At 35.2% G+C, this 24,357-nt stretch overlaps 1 protein-coding gene across 8 annotated transcripts in view; it reads right to left on the bottom strand.

The window, feature by feature from the left end:
* LOC149806869 (cAMP-dependent protein kinase catalytic subunit beta) overlaps positions 1 to 24,357 on the bottom strand; it is a 489,283-nt gene that overhangs the window by 41,108 nt on the left and 423,818 nt on the right. For all 8 annotated transcript variants that reach the window (XM_089958918.1, XM_089958928.1, XM_089958958.1 and 5 more), the window contains one exon: positions 3,097 to 3,192. In XM_089958918.1, the coding sequence (XP_089815044.1) occupies positions 3,097 to 3,192 (96 nt within the window). The remainder of the gene's footprint in view (positions 1 to 3,096; positions 3,193 to 24,357) is intronic.

The raw sequence follows: 24,357 nt of genomic DNA, 5'->3' as shown, positions 1-24,357 counted from the left end.
TTCTCCAATAACTTTATATTGTAAGAAACATTCAGTATTTTGTGATACTGAACACTTTATTACTGCAAATAGTATAGTGTATTAGAACTACTTTGTAAACAAAACATACACACTTATGTAGAAGATGCTTTTAGGTTTCATTTGATTAGATTTGTTTGTGGATGAACTAAAGCTGTTTCATCTAACTGAAAGTAAAGATGATAAACTGAATGATCTAGATGAGTTTATGAATTAAAAAAAGAAACCTTCAAAGAAGCAAACGAATCAACATGATATTCACAATGTCCACAACACACATGAGAATGTGTGTGATTTGGATTTTTAATGTAGCTTTAAAAAAATTCAGTCATATCACTACGATGTCTGCAGTGTGGCCATTTACAGTGATGTCTAGCACTGGGGCATCATGCCACAGACAGATAGTATCATGTTCCACACAGTCACATTATCCTGACACCAGGCCGACCAGTCCTAACTCTAACCTCTTAATGCTGAGTGCCAAGCAAGGCAGCTGTTAGTACCATTTTTGTAAGTCTTTGGTATGACTCGACCAGGCAACGAACCCATGACCTCCCGCATTCGAGGTGGACCCTCTAACCACTAGGCCACCAGAGTGATCAACACACGAGATGCAGTATTGAAAATACCATTCTGATCGTTTAAACAATTATTTTGGAGAAATATTTATAACTTTTCGTAAATGGAATGGTTCAGGCTAAGACCAGTGCTCCCTGGGGTATATAAAATAGCATAAAAAAGCATACTGTAGTAGATGAATTTGCTATGCATGTATTAACTGTTGTACAAATTATCTAGTGGCCTTGATATACGAGATCATTTACTAACCAGTCTAGCTAGCCAGACCTTTTAGTCTAGTACAGGTGTCAAACTCATTTGCTGTGGTGGGCCAGATTTTATATTAATGTACTTCATTTGGATCAGTCTGGTGGGCCATTTGTTTGACACCCCCGTTCTGGTGGTATGTGCAACTGACCATGAGGCACACGAACTAGGTTCAATTCCTAACTGTTTCATTTAGAATTTCTCTCCCCTAATGTCACAAATTTAATCTAAATACATTAACTAAAGTGGGATGATTAAGTTTACACTAATGCTGACACCCTGTGAAAGACATGCTGATATTGTAGAGCTTGTTGAAAAAGAAAGTGGTGACAATGAAGCCTAGTGGGGAGCCAACACTTGGGGAATATATTTATCAGACAAGGCCAGTAAACATAAAACAAATGCACTGAATAAAAGAGAAAATATATGGTGGAACTGAGAAATTATGCAAAATTCAAACAGAAAACTGCCTCCTGACCTGTACTTGACACATTAACATATGATAGTTGTTGTTGTGGGGGTTTAACGCCATTTTCCACACATATGGCAGCCAGTATTAATGGTGGAGGAAGAACCTGGGAAAACCCCAGGAAGAACCACCAACCCATGAGAAGCTACTTGCAAGCTTTCTCACATACACACATTGGCTGAATCCAAGACTCGAACCCATGCAGACAGAGGTGAGATGGCAGTGATCCATAACGGTGAGCACTTTAGACCACACGGCCACTCAGGGCCTCAACATAAGATAGTAAATAAATATGACAATTTTTAAATGCGCAATTTTTCAAAATGATGGATCTGGCCTGAATATCATTTTACAGCATCAAATTTGACCATGTGTGACCCTTGTCAAACATGTGATTAATTATAATTATATTTGTAGTATTCAAAAAATACAGGTTTTAAAAAAATTACAAATCAACTGTTTGTAATTATTTTGTCACGAAAAATGAAAACATGCTATTAATGTCATTAAATACATAACAAGATTGCTTGGGATTTTCCATTGATTCCTTACTGACAGAAACTACCAAAATACAAGTACGGTGAAAAAGTATCATGGTACGAACAACCAGAAGAAAAAACACAATTTAAACAGGTATAATGGAAGTAATGCATATCTCTACTTAATACCAATGTAACTAGGCAGCCAAACAGAACAAAATACCTCAATCTGATTAAAACCGAGATCAACTTACCACATATTATGTACATCTGACAGGCAACAATACAGGTTAATGTTTTACTGACCAATGGAATTCCAGGTCCACAAATAATTAGTGAACTATCCTATAAAGTACTGCATTACATGCAAGTTATCATTAAATATGATATGTTCTGAATAAGTTTTCCATTTTTAAAAATTTTAGATCAAAATATGATTGGCAATTCGAAAGTTCAAGAGAGCATCACCTCAAAGAGGTGTCTTAAGATCTCCATTATTCGAAGATCTTGCTTTTTATCAAATTGCCAAATACTGTTAACAGATATTTAGTGCAAAAAAAAATTCTGTATGATTTAGGATATTAGAAGGTTGTCAAATTAAATATTTGTAATGCTTTCAGTTTGGAAAAGGAATCTGAAAAGATGATGAAATTTTTATATTTTCTTTTTGCAAGGTATGACTATAATTTCCATGGTAAATTATGAGACTTTATCAGCAAATACTTAAGATGGTACTTTAAGGTGCTGCAATGGCAGCATTGTCTCCATCTTTCAAACCACTTCTTTAACAAAAGACTCTGATTTCATTGAATTTACTCATTGAAAAAAACAAGATTGGTAGAGGACTTATGTAATAGCAAAATAAGATAGTATTTTGATCTTTTATTATTTACTATGGTTGCAATTTGGTTATACTATATTTTGCAGCACTGGCAACACAATTTCACAATTCATTGTGCAGAGTTTTTAAATCCTTCCTGCCCTGCCAAGTAAAGATTACAGACTGCATAGATTAGTAATGTTGTTATTGTGGTGATAGAATGAACTGTACTTCTGGCAGATACCTATGTGGAAGTTAATGCAGTCATCTCTTCCAACTGCAGCTATTGTTTTGAAATGACTATCTTTTCTCAAGGCATGCAGGCTGTACAAATCAAAATCATCTTCGCTAACTGGAATGTTTAGATTACCTTACATATTATTTGCTGATAACATAGAAAGACTTGGTTGCACTGGATTAAGTAATTATCACTTCATGTAAATTTTAGTTCTCATAATTACACTGGGGGAGAAACTAATACTGACCTTGCTGAGGATAATCTCTGGGGCCAGGTATTCTGGCGTACCACACAATGTCCAGGTACGTCCTTTCACACGCTTGGCAAAGCCAAAATCTGTAACCTGGAACAACCAAGCAGAAACCACACTCAGACAAATGTTAATTAAAGAATAACAAAAACTTATATGTATATGATCAGTCTTCCATGTAAAACGCAAGACATCTCTTTTAATAAATAAAGAGTCCTTCGAAAAGACTGTGCCACTAATGGACAAAAAGAAGACCATTTCTTCCTTTAACTGTCAAGTGTTGAAACCATCTCAGATATTCTGCAGCAATAACAGTTCTTGAATTAGTTGGTGTGGTAGATATATTCAATTACAGCTTGGCACCATTTTCATTTAGGACAAATCAGACATCATTATAAGTCTTTGATAAAAACCCCAGATCATAATTATCAAAAACTGAAGGGGAGTACAGAATTGTTAAGGCAGCTGTCATGGCAGTCATATTGGATGTCAGACTGGCACCTATTTAGGGCCAACTAAGTATCATAAGAAGTTTGATAGTGAAGCCAGCCACATGGAGTGGAAGTAGAGATACATGTAACAATATTTTCAAGATATAACTTTCCATTCAGGAGTAGCAAAAACAAGATTTCCAAGATGGTTAATGTCACTGCCATACCGAAAATCATACTGGAGCCATTTCCATTCAAGATCAACTGGGCATCAGAAATTTTCTGGTCAAAACCAACATCAACATCACTTTCTGTTCAAGTAGAGTTGTGATAAAATTTTAAAGATAGCCATTGTAGCAGCCATATTGGATGTCAGATTGGCATCATTTTCATTTCGGACCAGTAAGACATCATAAAAGGTCTTTCTGTGAAATACCCTTGCTAATACAACTATCCATTCTGGAGGAATAGCGATGAAAAGATTTTCAAGCAAGATGGACATCTCAGTGGCCATATTGGACATCAGATATGCACCATTTTTATTTAGCACCAACTAGACTTCAAAAGAAGTCTTCAAGTGGAAACCTCATGCTGATATGATCATTCACTTGTGAGAAGCAATTAAAAATTGTTAAGATGGCTGCAGTGGTGGCCATATTGGACATCATATTGGCATCATTTTCATTCAGGGACAACCAAATATCACGAAAATTTTTTTTAGTAAAATCCCCATTTTGATATAACAATCCATTCAATGAAAGTAGCAATAACAAGATGGCTACCATGCCATACTAGATGTCAACTCAGCACCAATTAGGACCAACTAGACATAAGTGAGAAGTCTTTTAGTAAAACCTCAATGTTGATATTACCATCAATTCAGAAGTAGTAGTGATGAAATTTTTATGATAGCTGCTGTGGTGGCCATATTGAACATCAGGTCAGCCTAATTTTCAGTTGAGATTATCTAGACATGAAATATACTGTTGATATGACCATCCATTCTTGAGAAGTAGCAATTACAAAATGTTCAAGATTGCTGTTGTGGTAGCATTATTGGACATTAGATCGGTACCATTTACAATCAGGACCAACTAAACCAAGGGATAAACTTGTGTGCAAAGTTTCATGGCAATCCTCCAAGTAGTGTAGTAGAAGTTGCAATAACAAACTTGTGCTAATGGACAGAAGGGTATCAGACTAACTGAAGACAGATGGATGATAGACAACAGACGATCCCATAAACTCTTCTGGTCTATATAGTTCTCCAATATAAATTATAGATGCAAGATTTTTCTTTCAACTAAAAATCAAGTTGCATGAACAAATACTTTTACCTTTTCCAAATACTGAGAACCCTGGCTACTAAGCCTGCCTCTTAGCAGCTGTTGCTAGGCTGAGACCCCGTGCATTATAATAGCTGCATGAGTGAAAGCAACTCAAGTTAGTTCACATGCTGTCTACATTTTCTACATGAATGTTGTCTCATTCAAACCATGTAATTTAATGAGAAATAAATTTCAAACACTCACCAAAGTTTTACTTTGGCAAATTTCACACTTTATAAAGACTTCATGTCCACTACCACTGAGCAAGCAAAGTCTGCATTTATCGCGCTTCTCAAATTTGACTGGCCAGTGGTAGTTACTTTGCTATCTATAGCTGATACAGGTAACCACTTCCATATTCCCCTGCAGCCTGCAATGAACAGCTTTCCATGATTCATTCAAATATCAAACTGACGCCAATTTTTATATCTTCCCCTCCAAGTGACTGTCTGAAGGTTTGGAGACTATTTCATCATCTGGACAGCATTACAAAGGCATATGTCAAATAAAAATGAAAACAGGTACATGTACTTCCACCATTTCCTAGCTTTTCTGCTTGTACCATATTGCATTCTAATCTGATCAGCCAAGTCAACACATATTTTCTTCCCAGAGTACAATGTGGTTGTACCAGGTGCATGTATCTGTTGGTGTAAACCATGCCTCTGCCATTGTTGAAGTTTCTTCTCCTGGGCTGACATTATTATAAAGAAACTAGCCAGATTTTCTCTTTCCATGCCGTTACTGATGGCATTCCCATCTGCATCATTTTGAACTGGCCTCTGACCACGTGACTAACAGCTGATTCTCACCTTGGGCAAGTCAAACAGCTTTTGACTTTCGTTTTTCAGCAATGGAACAAAAAATATCCTGCCAGAACTTAAAATGCTTTTAATTCCTTCCTCAAACATCTATTACATGTACTGTGGCTTACTATCTTTTGAGTATTATGAGTTAAGATATAAAAAAATAGGCTAACCTAATACCATTCACATTAAATCTGACTAGCTCGCACTATGTCACAATTTGAACTGTTATTTTTCTTATGAGCAAGGTGACCTTACCTTACATTAATCGTAAATTATGAAATAGTAGTCACATGATCTCAAGCATGAAATCAGATGATTAAAGAAAAAGCTGAAAACTCAAAACTGCTTTTAAGACACTATCAACTTGTGCCATGACTGTCAATGCAAACAATGGATGGAACTGAAATGAACTCCAAGAAGATTCAATTCTATAGTGATCTTCCTGGGACTCCAATGAATTCTTATTACTGTAATACAAATGAAGAAAGTAAACTTTTATTTACACCATCATTCCCAGTTTATTCAATACTGAATGCTAGTTTTACTAGTTTTCAGTACCTATCTGCACCACAAAATTATCTGGAATACAAAATGTCCAAGAACACATAGGCATTTACAACATATAATCATGTTGCTTTTATTAACTGTTTTCATTTACATCTCATTCTTCTACCAGCGTTCATTTCATTCCACAGGGATACCTGTCGACTTGTCAAAAGCAAATTAGGGAGACTGAATAAACAAAATAGGGAGATTGGGACCTAAAATCAAGAGGATTTTCACTGCATTTTTTAATCCTCATTTTCACTAAATATTAACCAATCTTCCGGGTCTAATACATTTTAAATTCTCTAAGGACATGCCGTTTCTCCCTATGATGTGCCTTATTTTGCCCCAGGATCTGCCCTCTTTGCATATTCTTGTCAGCAGTGGCCAAACTTCACAATATCAAAAGGCTAGTCTTTAGTAAAAATGCAAGAAAGTTAGCACGACCAATTTAACAGAATCCTTATTATTGCAATTATCTTGTGAAAAGGACTGGCCCTCGGACGTAATTCAAAGAAACTATGTTCTACCGTGTGTATTATGTAAGCACCAGGAATTGGCAAATAAACTATTCCCTTGTTTGTTGCAACTAGCGGTGCCTAAATATGCAGTCTGAAGCTACCATTCATATGGCAACTATTTTTCCCCCGTTTTATATCTCACTTTATTACCTTATTCTCAACTTGAAAGGCATTCAACATTGTTTAGTAAATAACATATTTATTCTGAATTAGGTTTTTGAGGGTACATAAACTGCATGGTACGTTTCTTCATTCCTTATTTTAATTTATTGATGGTAATTAAGTTTGAATATACGGTACAGTAATGCCATGTGTTCACTCGTGTAAGTTTCTTTAGTGAAACTAATGGCAGACAATTTGTTCTGGTTTATTTTTTGTTGTGGTTCGCTAGGTATGGAACAACCCCAAAAATTTGGATTTTTTTTCTCCCAGCATGAGAGTCGACAGGTATGGGTCCCCATAAAATCCTTTAGGCAAGGAACCTGGTCTAGAACTAGAGCTACTTTTGCAAAAGCCAATTTTCTTCTTTCAAAGTGATCTTGAACTTTCAACTTTTCCCTATAATAGCAATATGCTTCTTTCTTTCACAACATACAAGTCATCAACAAAACTGTATTACCATACATGGTTAAGAACTGACATTTTTATGCAGAAACCATTTTTCTTCCTCCAGTCAATGATCTTGACCATTCACTATATCATCCAAGATCAAAAGATTTCTTCTTTACACCAAGTACAAACTGCTGAAAAAGGTGTGTCAAGGTTTGGTTATGTGCAACTAATGTCACTGTGCAGAGACCCTTCATTCCTCTTTAGTTATAGCAGTGTATGCCCTAGGGGTACAAGATTGAGAGTAAAAACTCCCCATGGTGTCAAAACTGGCAGGAAAATTAAAAATTTGCAGATCTCTGATGCACAAATGAGTGTAAAAGGAAACACTGAGTTACAGTGACCTTGACATTTGATGCAGAAATTTATGGGCTTCTCCCTCACTCCAAGTGCAAGCCATCATTTTTCTCCTGTCAGTGAACTTTACCTTTGACCTCATAAATTATTCTCCCTTATTATCCCAAGTCCAAGCCTTTCATAAATTTGGTCTAGGTAGGCAATGTAGAACTTCTGTTATCGTACTGAAATTATTGTTCTTCTTTCTTTCAGTTAATGATTTTGACCTTAACTTTTTCTCAAATAAAAATCAGTAACGTTTTTTCTTAGCCCATCTGTTGGTCATCCTATAGATTTGTTAATTGTATATATAGAACCAAATTTAGCATGCAGAATTGAACAAGTTAATGGCTTGAAATACAGACAGGATCACTGCATAATACTGTCAAAAAGGTTATGTATATAACAATTATGAATGATGAAATAGATCTCAATTTGCTTGCAAAACAATAAACAAAAGTCCTATGAAGGGACCAACATTCTACTAAGCAAAAAGAATTTCCAGGAATTCATGAGAAGATCATTTCTTCCTTTTAATGGTCAAGTGGGCATCTCTGATATTCTCCAGTGGTACAAGATTTTCAAATAAGCTGCTGTGGTAAACATAATGGATTTCAGATTTGCATCATTTTCATCTAGGAAAAAAAAAGATATCATTAGAAGTCTTTTGATATAAAAAAACCATGTCATAAAGATCATCCATTTAGGGGGTGTAGTACCAAAAAGATTTTCATCACAGCCATATTGTATGCACATCTAGCACCATTTTCATTTAAGACCAACTCATCTCACATCTAAAAAAAAAGTCTACTGGCAAAAATCCCATGTTGATATTGCCATCCATTTGGGAATAGAGATAACAATATTTTTAAAAAATGACAACATGGTGGAAATGTTCAGGGTTAGTCATTTTCATTTTGGACAAGCAAGCACTATATGAACTCCCCTGATGAAACCCCTATGTCTAAATGACTTTGCCTTTCAGGGGAATAGCTAAAACAAGATTTTCAAGATGGTCATATGTTGGACATCACATCAGCACTATTTTAATCCAAGGACAACAAAAGATTATAAGAAGACTTTTAATGAAAACATCAGGATGATATGATCATTTAATCATGAGAAGTAGTGATAACAAGACTTTCAAGCTGGCCACTGTGGCAGCCATATTTGAGCCCAGGTGAGTACATTATTCATCTAGGACTACGAAAACATCATGGTAAGTCTTTTGGTGAAAACCCCATGTCAATCAAGTCTTTTGGTGAAAACCCCATGTCAATGTATTTCTGTTCAGGAAGAGGTATGATAAAAAACTGTCTACAAGGCTGCTGTGGTGGACATATTGGGTGTCAGATCAACACCATTTTCATTCAAGACCTAACAGACATCACAAGCATTTTAGTGAAAACTTCATATTGATGCAACTATTCATTCAGGAGATGCAATCTGATTAAAATCTGATCTCCAATGTTAAATATGAAGATTGTTTGCGACTGTTCAGGGGTCATGTTCTGGCAACCTATGTTATTACCGTAATCGCTAATTTTATCAGCCAATCAGATGAAGTCTTATATCTTTGCATTTGGAGAATGAGCAGTGTGGATGAAAAGCATGAATGTGTGTAACAATTTGATTCACTTTTAGATTTTTGAAAGCTGCATTTCCATTGCCAAATTCAAAGGTCACCAGAACATGACCCATAAGCAGTCATTGTCAGATCTTCACATAGGACAGTGGAGATCTGATTTTAATCAGATCCTCAGGAGATGTAAGGATAACAAGAGTTTTCAGGTGGACACTGTGTGGCAGGCATACAGGGTATCAGATTAGCACTGTGTTAATTTATGACTAACTGGACATCAAAAGAAGTCCTTTGGTGAGAACCCTAAATCTACCTAGGCTGCCACTTAATTGGGTCTTTTTTAAAACTTTGGTTGAGAATTTTACTTTAGTATGGGCTTGACTTGCAGCAAAGGCCTTCTCAGTTACACAGACCAACAATTACCCACACTCAATGTGTATCTCCCAATTAATGCAATTAATCAAAGATGCAATGTAAATTCTAAAAAGTTCTGCTTCAAATAGTATAAACAAAATAAAATTAGACATACATCCAGATGATGATAAAACTATCCTTTTAAGAGCTCCCAAAATTAAACAAGAATCTTTTTCATAAAACTACACCTTTAAAGCTTCCTTCTGAGCCATGATGGCATTCTTTCTAAAAATTTGAAGCCCATCTAAAAGGTCTACAGTCTGTGACTAAACAAGCACAATTCACTTACCAGTGCTTGGTATATTCTTTTTAACACATTAACCCCTGGAGGTTTTTGCCGTTTTCGCCTGAAATTCGAGTAGGAAACATATTTTGAAAACTATTTCTGAATACATCCTAATACATCAACTTCCAGGTGATTTTCCAATAACCTAATGCCCAGTTGTGTTAGAAACATTGTTTTTCATTGGCTATTTGGCTCGCACCTGAGCAAATGGGTTAAAGTTGGAGTTCTTTTTTTTTTTTGTGCAAAAAGAACCTTAGATCTGAGACCAAAAAGTCTCAAATCCAGACACAAAATCAGATTCTGACCACGGGCGAATTTTGGGTGAAAAAAACAATCTGGTCCAAAAAATGAGGTTTTTCCCTCTGTATTTTGTAGTGCTACTAGAACTTCCAGATTATTTGATATCATTGTAGAGCTACATCTGTCTACCTTTCTATAATACCACCATCTTTAGTAGATCATACATGACCATGACGCTACAGAGCTCGGCAGTAGGCTACTACCTCCTGCCATGTAAACTTGTCGCCAAGGGTTAATGTGTTAAAAGGGGCTGTAACTGCAGCTTTCCCAGATGGATGTAGGGCAAGGGCAAGATAAACAAGGTGTAAGACAAAAGGGAGATCTATATTAACATGTTAACAAGCTGTATAAAAAACAGACCTATGTGAGCCTGATATCACTCATCAGTTCTATACAAGTTAACAGTTGACCACTTCACTAGGCACGATGTAACTGTAGCATTGTAAGAACACATCCTATGGAAACTATCTCTCAAACTTGCTACCATTTTTATTTGACCTATTTTACTACAATGTGATTTTAAAAAATTTAAAAAAATAAAGGCATAATTAATATACACAATCCTTTGTTTGTATTTGAAGTCAGCTAGATCTGGATGAGAATTCCCTAACAAATCAAAACTATAGTTGCAAGAGTGGTAGGTCAACCATCTATGCAAGGTCACCTTAATGATCTGCATGGATCCCACTTTTCTGATCAAAATCAGATTAAAACTGTAGCTTCCCAAGTCATAATAAGCTCTTACAAACATGTAAAATCACTTTATAAATATGAAGGGATCTTATTTATAAAATCACCTCATAAATATGTAGGGGTCTTATCTATTAAGATTTTGAAACTATTAGGATATATTCCAAGTCTGATCAAAATCAGTTACAAATATGGCTTCCAAAGTGGTAACAAGTTCAGCCAATCAGATAAAGATTACAACATTAATATGCATGAACTTCACCCATTACCATGCCCATCCAAGATCTTGATATGACATGATCTAATATTTCAGGTTTGATCAAAATGGGGTGAGAAATCTGGTTTCCATAGTGGCAGCAAGCTTAGTCAATCAGATGGAAGCTCAATTCATTAATTGGTGTGCATCTTCCTCATTGCTGAACTTGCACAAGATCTTGATGATATTCCAAGTTTGATTAAAACTTTATCTGATAAGCCTGTATTTAAAATTTTATCAAATCAGATCACAAATATGGACTCCACAGGCACAAGAAACCCAGCCAATCAGCTGCAAATCACCTAATCAGTATGCACAGATCTTGCTCAAAATCAAATTTGTCCAAAATCATAATGTATAATGATATAGCACATATTCCAGGTTTTATCAAAATCCAACCAGAAACTTGGCCTCCAACATTGTAACAAGCTCAGCCAATCATATGCAATATCAAATTCATTCAAGACTTCAACAACATATGCATATAATCCAATATTGATCAAAACTGGATCCAAAATATGGACTATTTATAAGGTCAAAGAGAGATATTGGTTAGCTGAATGGTTTTTAAAGGCAATTTAACACATTACTGGCTATAATACCACCTTTTCCAGTGTCACTAAGGAGCCACAAAACTTGGATCACAAGTCCACTAAAGATAGAAGCAAGATCATTTATTAATCTGCATGCTCATTATTGAACTTGTGCAAGATTTTGATGATTTATATCCATATTCCAAGTGCAACTTATGGCCAACAGAACTAATAATAACCCACCACATTTTTCCTGCTTCCAATATTTTATCACTCATAAATTCTATGATTATCCTTAGTCTGCCATAAGCCAAAAGGCCCCTCCCTCTCTCTCTCTCTCTCTCTCTTGTATATATATTATATTTTCATATTTAGCCCTAGCTACATCTAATCTGGTTATAATTGAGCCATGTTGTAATACAATTATGCTACTACAACCTGTACTATGATTAGGATAAAAAGTATAAATTCCATGTTGACTGGTACTGTAGATGTAACCAAAGTAGTTGGAATCAAGTCTTCTCACATCAATATAAAAGTCAGCTTATAATTACAACTACATGATAATGTTCACTTCTGAAGTATGCCTAAAAGACCCAACTATGATATTGATTGAGCTGGAAAATCAGCATTTTACTTCTTTTCTTTAAAAAAAAAACAACAAAAAAACTCTGGGTTGAAAGCAAAACTGCATCTAGACCTGCAAGCATACTTCCTGATTACTGGTGAAAACGTTCATTACTAGAGTATCAAAAGTTCTGCCAAATGCATGAGCAAAATGATTTGCTTGCAATATGAAAACATTGCATTGACTGACTGAATATAGCAAGTTACACATGGAAATTATTCACCTTGTTAAATAAAGAATAATAATAGGTTGAAAGTAGATGTAAGGTTCATCACCTGACAAGATCCTAGTTAAAATCCAATCCAAATAAGTTCCTTGTCAAACTATCACAACTGATTAAACCCATTCTTGGCATTCACATCTTCTTCTTATTTTAAGTATGACTACCGATGTTGATTTCCAGATCAAAATTCAAAGATCAAATATGACACATGTAACAAACAGTTTAGCTCTTCATGAAAAGGCAGTGTGTTCTAAAGTGCTAACTGTTATGGATCACTGCCATCTCACCTCTGGGTTCAAGTCTCAGGCTTGGCTAACGTGGGTAAGTGAGTAAGCTTGCCAGTGGCTTCTCATGGGTTGGTAGTTCTTCCCTGGGTTTTCCAGGGTTCTTCTTCTACCAGTTATATTGGCCACCGTGTATAGCCTATCTTGTGCTGAAAAATGGCTTCAAACCCTACAATAACAACAACAACAACAACAAATCTTCATGAGAAAACAGTTTAAGTTGTGCTACTTTTACAAACAGCAGCCATAACAGGTTAAAAGCAAAACTTGCTAAGGAACTGAACCCAGACAATTAAATTCAGAAAAGTATGTGTGATCAAAATTGACCCAGCTGTTTATTTCTATAGTTCTAACAGGATCTTCACACTGTTAATTGGAAACCACAATGCTGTTGAAGAAGTCATCCCTTACAAAATTTTACACTCCATGTCCAATGATCAATCCTATCAAATCTGAACAAACAGATCTAATAATCTGTTGCAAGATTTCAAAAGAACATTAATAATGGTACATTATACAAACACCCCATTTTTAATAGTCCTCCATAGAGTCAACTTACATTTCTGTGCAGAAGTGGTGACAACCTTTGACTCCAAAATCAAAAGGCTTATGCCTTATACCAAGTGCAAGCTATCCACACAATTTGGCCCAGGTCTATTTTCTACAACTGATGCTATTGTGCAGACACCATGGTTCTTCTTTCAGCCAGTTACCTTGCAAGGCTGAGAATGGCAAATTTCAACATTCTCTGATGTGTCAGTATATTTGCCTGACACTATGTATCCCCCTTTAAAAAATCCTTAAATTTTGTTCATTTTGTACCAATTGAGAACAGCTTTCAATCATTAATCAGGAGGCAAATCCCTGATACCAGGGAAATCCATAAAGATTCTCATGTTTGGACACTGTCCCATGACATTATGACACAATATCAATATGCTTTATGCTTACCCCAAATGTAAACCATCCACAAAGTTTGGCAGTAATATGTGATGTAGAACTAACGTGTAGAAACCATTTTTATTCTTTCAGTAACAGAGACCTTGACATTTGAGTTTTTGATTCCCAAAACAATATGCTTCTTCCTTACCCCAATTGCAAACCATCCACATGTCTGGTCAGGTCTGTGGCAGAGAACGCCACTTTATGGAAAATAAATTTTCTTCTTTCAATTAATGACCTCAACCTTTGACCTTTTGACCCTAAAATTAATAATGGTGGGCTTTAAAAAGCAGCATATGGTAATGGATGGAATAAAAAAAGAATATCAAAAGCCCATAAGTTATCAAAGATCAATATTAGTGTTTCATATACATCATACATTTCTTTCATTTTGTACAAGGCACTTACACAGAGATTAAAATTCTAATCAAATCATATATAAAATATCAAAAAACAATACTATCATCATTTATTGTTCCATATTGATTTATCTTTCATTAGTTTCAAAATTTCTGCAATCTAGATTTTACCTGTTTTTTTTCTAATAAAAACATGAAAAAAAGACCCAAGCAGGCCTGCACTGCTCACCTCACTTGCATAACAGTTCATCATTTCACGAAGCAGATTTATGTATCACCATATGAACACAACCTTCATGAACTAACTCAAATCTGTATCATACTGATTTCACCAATTTTAATATATCTTGATACAAAATTCGTTATAAAGATTAATGTATAATTATTATTCATAGTCTCTTCACAAATAAAAAAAAAATGTGACAGCTTTATGCTCAGGAGACCCTCTAAATCTAGATGAAGTCCCTCCCAAATTCTAAGTGAGTAGCCTCTCGGTCTTTTAAATTCTTTTTACCTAATTTGTCTGAGAATGCCAACAGTACATGGCATTATCCTTTTATGTTCTTGAATGACACTGGTATATTATTGATATTCAGCTACTTGCTGGTGCTCCATTTGCTGGTTCTTCCACCATGTGAAAATTGTCTGCTCACGAGTACTGTAATCTATAAACTATTTGCATAGTTATGCACATGACCAAAAGGGAAACAGTACCGTTTCTGTTCTCTTTACTTCATTGGTTACATGTAATTAGTTCTCACTTATACTGTATGAATAACAATTATCTGTCCCTGATTGTACAGACTAAGTAATGTACCATTGGTTTAATATATTAATCAAAACCTATGCAACTTTTTTATAATTAGGCAAAGCTAATGGGTAATTGACTTCTCAGAAGCATCCAATTCAGTGGTTTTCATGTTAATGGAACTGATATATTTATAGTTTTTTTTTTATCAAATTAACTTTTGCAGTATTTAGAAAACAAAACTATCGAGTACTGCTTTACATGAGGACCTGGCAAAAACACGAAGTACATTATTATCAGCGGCAAATACACACAGAAAATTAGTCAATTTAAAGATTTTTTCTTCATTTTCAACATAGTTGTTGTTGTTGTTCTAGGGTTTAACGCCATTTTACAGCACAAGATAGATCGTGCTATTGGCATGTGATTTTCAGCCAGTGTCATCTAGTTGTGCCTAGTTTGTCCGATATGAAAATGGTGCTTGTTTGTTTGTTTGTTTGTTTGTTTTTGTAGGGCTTAACGCCATTTTTCAGCACAAGATAGGCTATACATGGCAGCCAGTATAACTGGTGGAGGAAGAACCCTGGAAAACCCAGGGAAGAACCACCAATCCACGAGAAGCTACTGGCAGGCTTTCCCACTTACCCACGCTAGCCGAGCCTTGGACTCGAACCCATGCAGAGGTGAGATGGCAGTGATCCGGAACGGTGAGCGCTTTAGACCACTCGGCCACTTGGGGCCCCTTCAACATAGTACCAGTGTCATTAAAGTGAAAAGATGTGTCCATGTCAGACAAGTGGCAAGTGAAATTTGAGTCCAGGCAAGGTTTTATTTTTGTTTTTTAAGTCACTAAGCCCTAGGATTGTATCTGAAATATAAAAAATTTGAGCACTGCTCTTGTTCTTAATTTAACTCATCAAAGCTCTTGATATAAACTCATTTACCATGTCTGATTAAAAACTGGATGAGAAATCTAGTCTTAAGATCCAAAGAAATCACAACCTCAGCCAATCAGATGCAAAGTATTTTGTTAATAATGCCTCTCTGACTTCACAAAATCTCCCCATTTCTCAATCAATATTAACAATTATAGGATCTTTCTACGTCAATAATAAGTTGGAGAAAAAAAATCCAACTGGAATTTAGTCTTCAGCATGGCAGAATGCTCAGCCAATCTGATATTTGCTTATCTCATTAATAATGTGCAAAACCAAATCTTTCCAATAGCTTGATAACATGAATCTATTTAGCAAGTTTACTCAAAAACTGATCAGAATTATCTTTGCACAGTTAATACATAAGTTGTCAGCTAGACAAAAACCTATACTTAATGTCTGACAGTTTTACTGTAAGATGTGCATTGCACTACAATACAGTGACCTTTTTGTATGTATTATCAGACAGTAGCCCAGGTTACTGAAATAAAGAATATACATTTACTGATTTCCACTTGCACAAGAGCTGACATTGTAACCAACCATTTAGTTATTTAACAGAACAACTTTATTTTAACCTGTAACATAATTTCACCTGAGAACATATCTTACTCTATATACTGTAACTTAGACCTATTACTAAGTTTCTCCATAGGGTTTAAGACACTGCCCACAAAGGATATTTTTTAGGCATAATGTCATGAAACATGTCATCACATCTGCCTAATTGATAACCTGCCCTATTTTATAGTAACTGGGTTACTGCAAACTTGGAAAAATCTGAAATCTGAATTTTAAAATAACTGCCGTGTACAAAGACCAATTCACACCGACATAGCTTATCTTTACTTTTGGCTCTCATGTGGTCTTTTTAGCTGCTTTGATTTTGATGATACAGTCTGACCCCACTATAGCACACTCTGTTATAACATGAATTTGGATATAACAGTCATGCTGTGGCTCCTGAAATTTCATATACATTTATTTTTCTTGTACATGAAATTTTTTCCATAAAAGTACCATAAAAAACCCTGTAAAAGTTTATCATTTTGGGGAAGAGATCGCGTTCGAATAATACATGACAATCATGGTGTGGCTCCTGAAATTTTATATGTATTTTTCTCGTACACGAAAAAATAGTTTTTCTTCCTAAAAGGATGAAAAATAAAGTGTAAAAAGTTTATTTTCGAATCACAGAGGGCTTTGCCAATGTCACAAACTTGGATTTCTTTTTCCTTATTGGTGGCAAAATATACCATCTGGCGACTTTTTTGTTACTGGCGACAATGTTGGCTGTTTAAACTTGTATATACAACCATTGGTTTGGTTTGCAGAAATTCAGAGGCCCCATGAAAGAAAGCTGCAAACTTGATATAAAATGCATTGAAATTTATCTATTATTACATAAACAAATTCTTTGTCCATAATGACAAACCATCTAAACAATGCATTGTTATATCATAATCTGCAGATTTTGACATCTAGTATGAGTACTGTATGTTGTGAAATTTCCACTTTTTTTGTTGTTGACATTTCTGGTAATGGAGATCAACCAGACAAGGCATAATCTTGTAATCTAACTTTTGTTGAATTTTCAGCCGCTCACTAGCAATTAATATTTTTACACAGACTGACATTTGTATGTGTATGGTAAATAAAATTCCTCTTCTTCTCACTCAGAATTAAATCCTTCAGAACGTTCACATTTTCTGTAATAATCCCTGTCATCAGACCAGACCAGCTGTCTCAATCATGCAATACAATTATTTGATGTTGCCACCACAATAAGAAATGGGCATTTGTTTGGTTCTCCAAAGCTGTTTTTAAGCGGTGAATTCAATAATGCATGCACCCTTCATCAAAGAAAGCCGACTACAATCTTCAATAATAAAAAAAGAACCTTTCTTCAAAGGAAGTCAGTACCAAACTTAAATAAAAGCAATGGAATCGGATGGATTTTTGCAACACGTTAACTGTGCCATAAAAGTTTCCTTTCTGCAGGGACAAAAGTTTATGCTTACGAACGCTACCAACGGTGAATTAAAACACAAACTAACTTTTACCGACCTGGGACGTACCGAAAAGTAAATTATGTGCTTCGTCATTCGTTGTGTGATTGTGCTATGTTTTTCCACTGAATTCAGACCTATATGACCAGTGACAAAATTACTGATTATTTTAAATCTCTGTGGGGGCACCGAGTGGCCGAGTGGTCTAAAGCGCTCTCCGTCACGGATCACTGCCATCTCACCTCTATCTGCGCAGGTTCGAGTCTCGGGCTCGGCCAATGTGGATATGTGAGAAAGCTTGCCAGTAGCTTCTCTTGGGTTGGTGGTTCTTTCCGGGGTTTTACCACCCGCATATATTACCTTACCCACCCACCTTGCAATTTTTTGGGGGCACATGCAACATTTTCTTCAGCGAACTGACCTGGTTGCTTATAACACGGTCGGGTTCTATGGCTCCCAACTACCGTGTTATAGCGGCGTCACAATGTACATTATTTATGTCCAGCAGTTATTTAAACTGATCTTTCTCCATCTGAGTGACAGCTTTCAAGACAAGAAAATACCTGATTAAAATTTTTTCACATGATCAAATTACCAATGTAAAGTGTCACCCAGACAATGGTTACAACCATACAGTTGATCACCTGAAGCAATCAACTTCAAAGAACATTAGGTTAAACTGCTGTCCTTGAGGAAAGATGGTATCAGTTAGATTCCTTCAGTAAATAAGATAAAATTACCTGCACAATGCATCAGTGAAATACACTTAATCTTTTTTCTTCCAACAAGCTTTGAATAATCCTGCAATCCTGAATTCTACTACAAAGGAAGGTTCAAAAGTTCCATCCGCCCCCCATCACAATAATGCTACACGAGAGTTTACCAGAGTAATTACAAATTCTTATCATTTTCCATTTTTTATATATATATATATATATATATATATATATATATATATATATATATATATATATATATAAAACTAAGCCCATCCCCTTTTTCATGAATAGACAATTTAAAAAGATGTAGTATAACACAAATTCAGAAGTCCTTGGTGTTCAGGTTAGGCCTAACAATCTCCCTTTGATCAGGTATCCAGGAAAATGTGTTCATCGATTGATCATTTAACTGTGCTGATATGTACAATGACCGAATTCTGTGGTAGAATGACCCGCAAATGTGCATGTACATCAAAAGAACAAATTTAGCTTTCATTACTGTACTCTACTAAAGGCTCTCCATTTGGAAAACAAAGCCGTGGGGCATTAAGTAGGGAATACATGGTATATTGCATATCAGTAACTAAATGTTTCCCAATTTTCTGTGTAATCCTAATTTACTTTGTTATTTGAATACAAGACCAGTGGTCCCCAACCACCAGGTTGTGACCCATATCAGGTTTGTGAGGACATTCTGTAGGGTCACCAGTATTTTTATTTTAGAGGGTGGCAAAACTTGTCAAAATGTGGAAATGGGGTCATGACCTCAGAATTTTTTTTTAGGGTCAATGCCAAAAAGGGGTTGGGAACTACTAAAGTAAGACAATAATATATCCATCCAGCTAGCACAATCAATAGGGAGCACTGTACCTGACAAGAATCTTTTTTATAGATGACATGTCTTCTTTCTGCTTCATGTGCATATATACTTTTGGTGCATCTAAATTGTAGTTTAAAAATCTTAAATCTGCTTCACATATAATTGATCTTGTCTGCTTTTTGGACATCGGACATAGACTGTATTGTGCCTTTGGAGGTACTTCAGACACTTTATAGGTGCTTGTAATGACATACTTTTGGGCTCAAGTGGCTATGTTGAGCTTTTGGATTATGTACTGGCAAAGTAGGACACAGACATCATTCAGAAGAATTTCCTGTTGGTTCATTCTTTAGCAGAGGCCCACACATTGTTTCGATACATCGATTTTAAGTGTTCAAGAGAAAATTCTTGACTTTATGCTGATTTTGTTGACTGGAAACATGGCAACAACTGTTTCTGTAAATTCGCCCATGTCATCTCTTAGTACTTTCTAAAATACTGCTTGGTTCTGGTATGGCACAACGGTACTGTAGTTACATACATACATAAATACATGTTACTTACAAGAAAGAGAAGAAATACCAGCAGCACTGGAGATCCAGGAAGATGGTTGGCTTCATGGCTTATTGGAGCCTCTGTCAATTTCATCCAAGAGTCGGGATGTATGGCCTGACCAGTGATCCCCACAAACTTACATAGGAAGATAATTCTTCCACTTGTGTATTTTACATTACTGTCTGTTTCACACTGACCTTGACTTGATATTTTGTCCAGGTCAACAAAATTATCTCTTTCCCTTTACATAATATCAAGGAAATTTCTTTAGAGTCAGCATATTTTAAAATGATGGTCTGACCTGAACTAGTTAGATGATTAACACCTGCTTCTGTAGCCAATCTTTGTTATGAACAACATTCATGTATAGTGCATTCACAATATCAATGCAGAAGCAATACATGTAGACTGTACGTATGATGTTGACCATAGATGCATCTAAGTAATACATGCTCTAAATAGTATCACATTTGTGTGAAAAATCTGATTTGCATAGTTTTCACACAAAGATCTAAACCTGCAATACCCCACTAAAACCATTACCAAAATACCAAAACATACACAGTGTTCATGAAAATACATATTATGGGTACAAGTCAGCATTATTAAAATTTTAATAAAAGTTGTAGTTTTTAAAAATCTCTAAACACATCTGAACTGCCCTTTTATAAATGATGGTCCTGAATGGGCATGATTGTATAATCCATTGGAATTAGTCAAAAAGTTCTTTCTATGCAAGTAATTACTACATAAACTTTTCCATAACATTTATTATGCACTTTGCCTAAATGGAATGCTTACATATTACAAGGAAATAATAATTGTTCAATTAATTCACACAAATTTCTATAAACTTTTTCATTTTCATTTATCGGAACTATTGTGCTGCATACACTACACAATATTAATATGCATGGATTTCAAACAGATATTTGTTCTGGTTATTTGTTAAGAATGAGTGTTAAGATTTCAAAACAACAAGCAACATGTATTAGTAAATTAGTTAACTACTTGTAAAAATAAAACCATTTAAAAAAAACATTCCTTAATAGCACAATCAAGCTTGGGCATAAAGTCCAGTCACTGAACCAGCTAGAAGCATCTTAATGAATAGGTGCTTACAATATTTAGGTACAAATTAATGGGTTCTTTTGACTCCGATTTTTACAAAAAGCTGGTTCCTGTAGATGCAGGTGGTAGCTCTAGTCACTCTGACTGCACTTTATGAATCCATAAAGAGACACTTTTTTAATATGAAAAGGAACTCTTATTCTTTTTATGGCCAAAAGTTTATTTTCAGTGTTTATTAATACTGTATTGACATATTTTCAGTTATTACCAGCTTAATTTACAATAAATAAAGTAAAGCAGTATGGTAAAGATAAATATATTATAAATAAAACCAGGATTTCTAAACTACAATAAAACAGTTCCCTATTGCAACTGAATTAAAACCTACAGAACATACTTGTAGTAGAAACTCATTCATGGAGCTGCTTAATAACATCAGTTCTAAGATATTTCGACTGAAGAATGCATGCAAGACAACTGAAGCTTACACAATAGACAAAATACATGGAAGGTTTTTTTGTTTTTTTTTCAAGTATAAATTTTACATCACAACATGTATGACAACAGTTGATTCAATTTTTACACTTGTAATTACTCAGGACCTTTTTTTCCTTCCAGTAACATTCAATAAGAATGTTAACATTAACTAGACTCGTGGGCTATGGTTTGCATTTACTTTAAAACTAACCAAAAGGAATAACAATGATCTACTGAATGGATCATGCTGAATAGAGAGTGAATACTGAGAAATTTCTCCATCATAATGAACGGGGGAAAAAAGCAGCCCCATGTGTAATCTCGATGCAAATTAGCCCTAATTACTACTCCTAATAATGAATTGCCAAATCACTTTCCTATCATCACAAGGGAAAATAATCGGCTAGATTTAGCATACTCAACACAATCATTAACAACAAATTATACCCGATTACCATTATATATTTATTTGCAAGACCATGCAATTCTGCAAACACCATAGACCCAGACATGCTATATGAAGATAAAATCAATGTCAGAATCAATATTGTTCATCTTTACAATGGAACAAAATTCAAAGATTTCTGGCTTAATTGCAAGCTTCAGCTAGTTTCAATATCGCAAAAAGACCTGCTCTTGCTTGGTGGGGTCTTAAACTGAAAATATTTGGCAGTGTGCAATCAGGAACCATAACTCTTCTAAATGATGATGTAACCATGTTGAAAATCCAGCTCATTCAATATTGTCCAACTCAAGGTCTCAAACACCCTAGGGTTGTATGTTCCATTTGGTTGAAATCCAGCAAATCATTTACAAGTAGTTGTATGGAAACTAAAGTCAGGAGGCTAAATATGCAAAGGGCCATAACTCTTCTAAACAATCCTAACCCCATACAAGGCCCATGAAAGTCTATGAAACAATGTTCAAATCATAATGTGCTGAATGGTTCTTGACTATGCTGGTTACAATCAACATCACATATGAAGACAGTAAGTTAACTGTCAAGGACCATAGCTCTGTCCAAAAAGAAGCTGATGGAACAAAACCAATAAAAGGCACATCTAGGACTATGAGACAGTATACAAACCCAAATAAATCATCATATTTTGAATGGTTTCTTTGACATTCTGGTTACAAGGACCTGCAGCAGAGCTGTAATGTTGATAGAACAAGTGTACTGTGAACAATAAACAGTCCTCCATGCAGAAAAAATGAAGTTTTTTTGGCAGAAACTAATTTTCTACTTTCAGACAGTGACCTTGACTTTTAACAACCAAATCAACAATCATTTTTCTTTGTTCAGTCATAGCAACCTTAAACTCTGACCTCAAAATTAATAGTCTTCTTCCTTACCCCATGTGCAAGAGTACCACAAGGTTTGGTCCAGCCCGGTGATGTGGAACTAATGTTTATGCATGGGAGCAATTTTCATTCCCACTGCCACAGTTAACTTAATCTTTGACTTTCAACCTCTTAATCAACAGATTCCTTCTTACCCAAGTGCAAGCTATTCATAATACAGGGTGGAGTTAATGTGCAGAAACCATTTTGTTCTTATATTCAGTGATCTTATTCTTCAAACTTCTGAGCCCAAGATCAAAAGCATTTTCCCTTACCAAAGTGCAAGCCATCCACAAAGTTTGGTATGACTAGATGGTGTTCAACCTAAGCTGTTGTGCAGACACAACTGTACTAACATAATATGCTGTCTCATGGTGGTCATATAAAAAAAAGACCAAAACTCCATCAAAACAGGACCTTAATTGACAAATAATGTAGAAGGTACATATGCAAGTGATAAGCAATTTACCTATGAAATGGTATCCAAATTATGAGCAAGGATTCCAAAGCTGTGCTGGTTACAAGAAGTGTGAATGGGGTGGATATATGGAAACACAGACTGGTGAACAGACAGAAAAGGTGATTGCTATAAGGATCCCGCATCACAGTGTAGGACTCTAATTGAAAAACCACAAATCTGGATCAATGGCATCTACATTAAAACCAAGGCTTACCATTAGTAAGATACATGTATATGGTTGAACTAGCTCTGCCACAAAAGCAAAGGATTTAGAAAGTAAAAGGAAAGATAACAGATGATGCAATTTTTAATGCAGAATGCTGTGTTGCCTGTAACTGACAGAACTATATACTGGAAAAATAAATAGTAGTTCCAAGAATGAATAAAATATAAAGTTAGCTAGAATTGTATGGACATCACAATTTGGAGAAAACTGAATTTTACTGTCAGTTAAAGGACAACAAACAGACTATCAAATATTATTTATTCTACTGATATCTCATGAATATTTCAGAGAAAAAAGTTTACATCCTTCCGAGTCAAAGAAAACTGAGAAAACTGAGTCTCTTCAGCCATTTGGTATTTTTGTTTATTTTAATCTTGATTATTTTCTGAAAGTTAAAAAATCTTTTGGCACTCAAAAGAAATGGCTAGAAGTTAAATTTAACATTAATTTTACTGGCATTCTCAGCAGAAGCGTGTATGTTCATAAAAGTCCAGTAATCAGGACATGTATTTTTTACCTGTGTATAACATGCAAAAACTGAAATAGCAATACTGTACCAGAACATCTGGGTCCATGCAGTTCATTCCACTGATATTTCAAGCAAATAACACAGACTCTGACCTGTTGTGTTATTATGATCTGGGTCTCTGTTATTTGCAACTGGACACATCTTATACATAGGTAAATTTAGTAACATTTTCCCCAAGTTCTAAGAGAAAGAGCTAGTTCCAACAGTACATTTTGTCAAATGCTATGTACTTGATGAAGATCTCAATAACAAAGAAAAGCACAGATATGAAGGATAAAAAGTATTTTACAT

This window comes from Sinohyriopsis cumingii, chromosome 1 (genome assembly GCF_028554795.1).
Source record: "Sinohyriopsis cumingii isolate HCF-2022 chromosome 1, ASM2855479v2, whole genome shotgun sequence".
Classification (NCBI taxonomy): domain Eukaryota; kingdom Metazoa; phylum Mollusca; class Bivalvia; order Unionida; family Unionidae; genus Sinohyriopsis; species Sinohyriopsis cumingii.
This window is presented reverse-complemented; position numbering and strand designations above follow the sequence as displayed.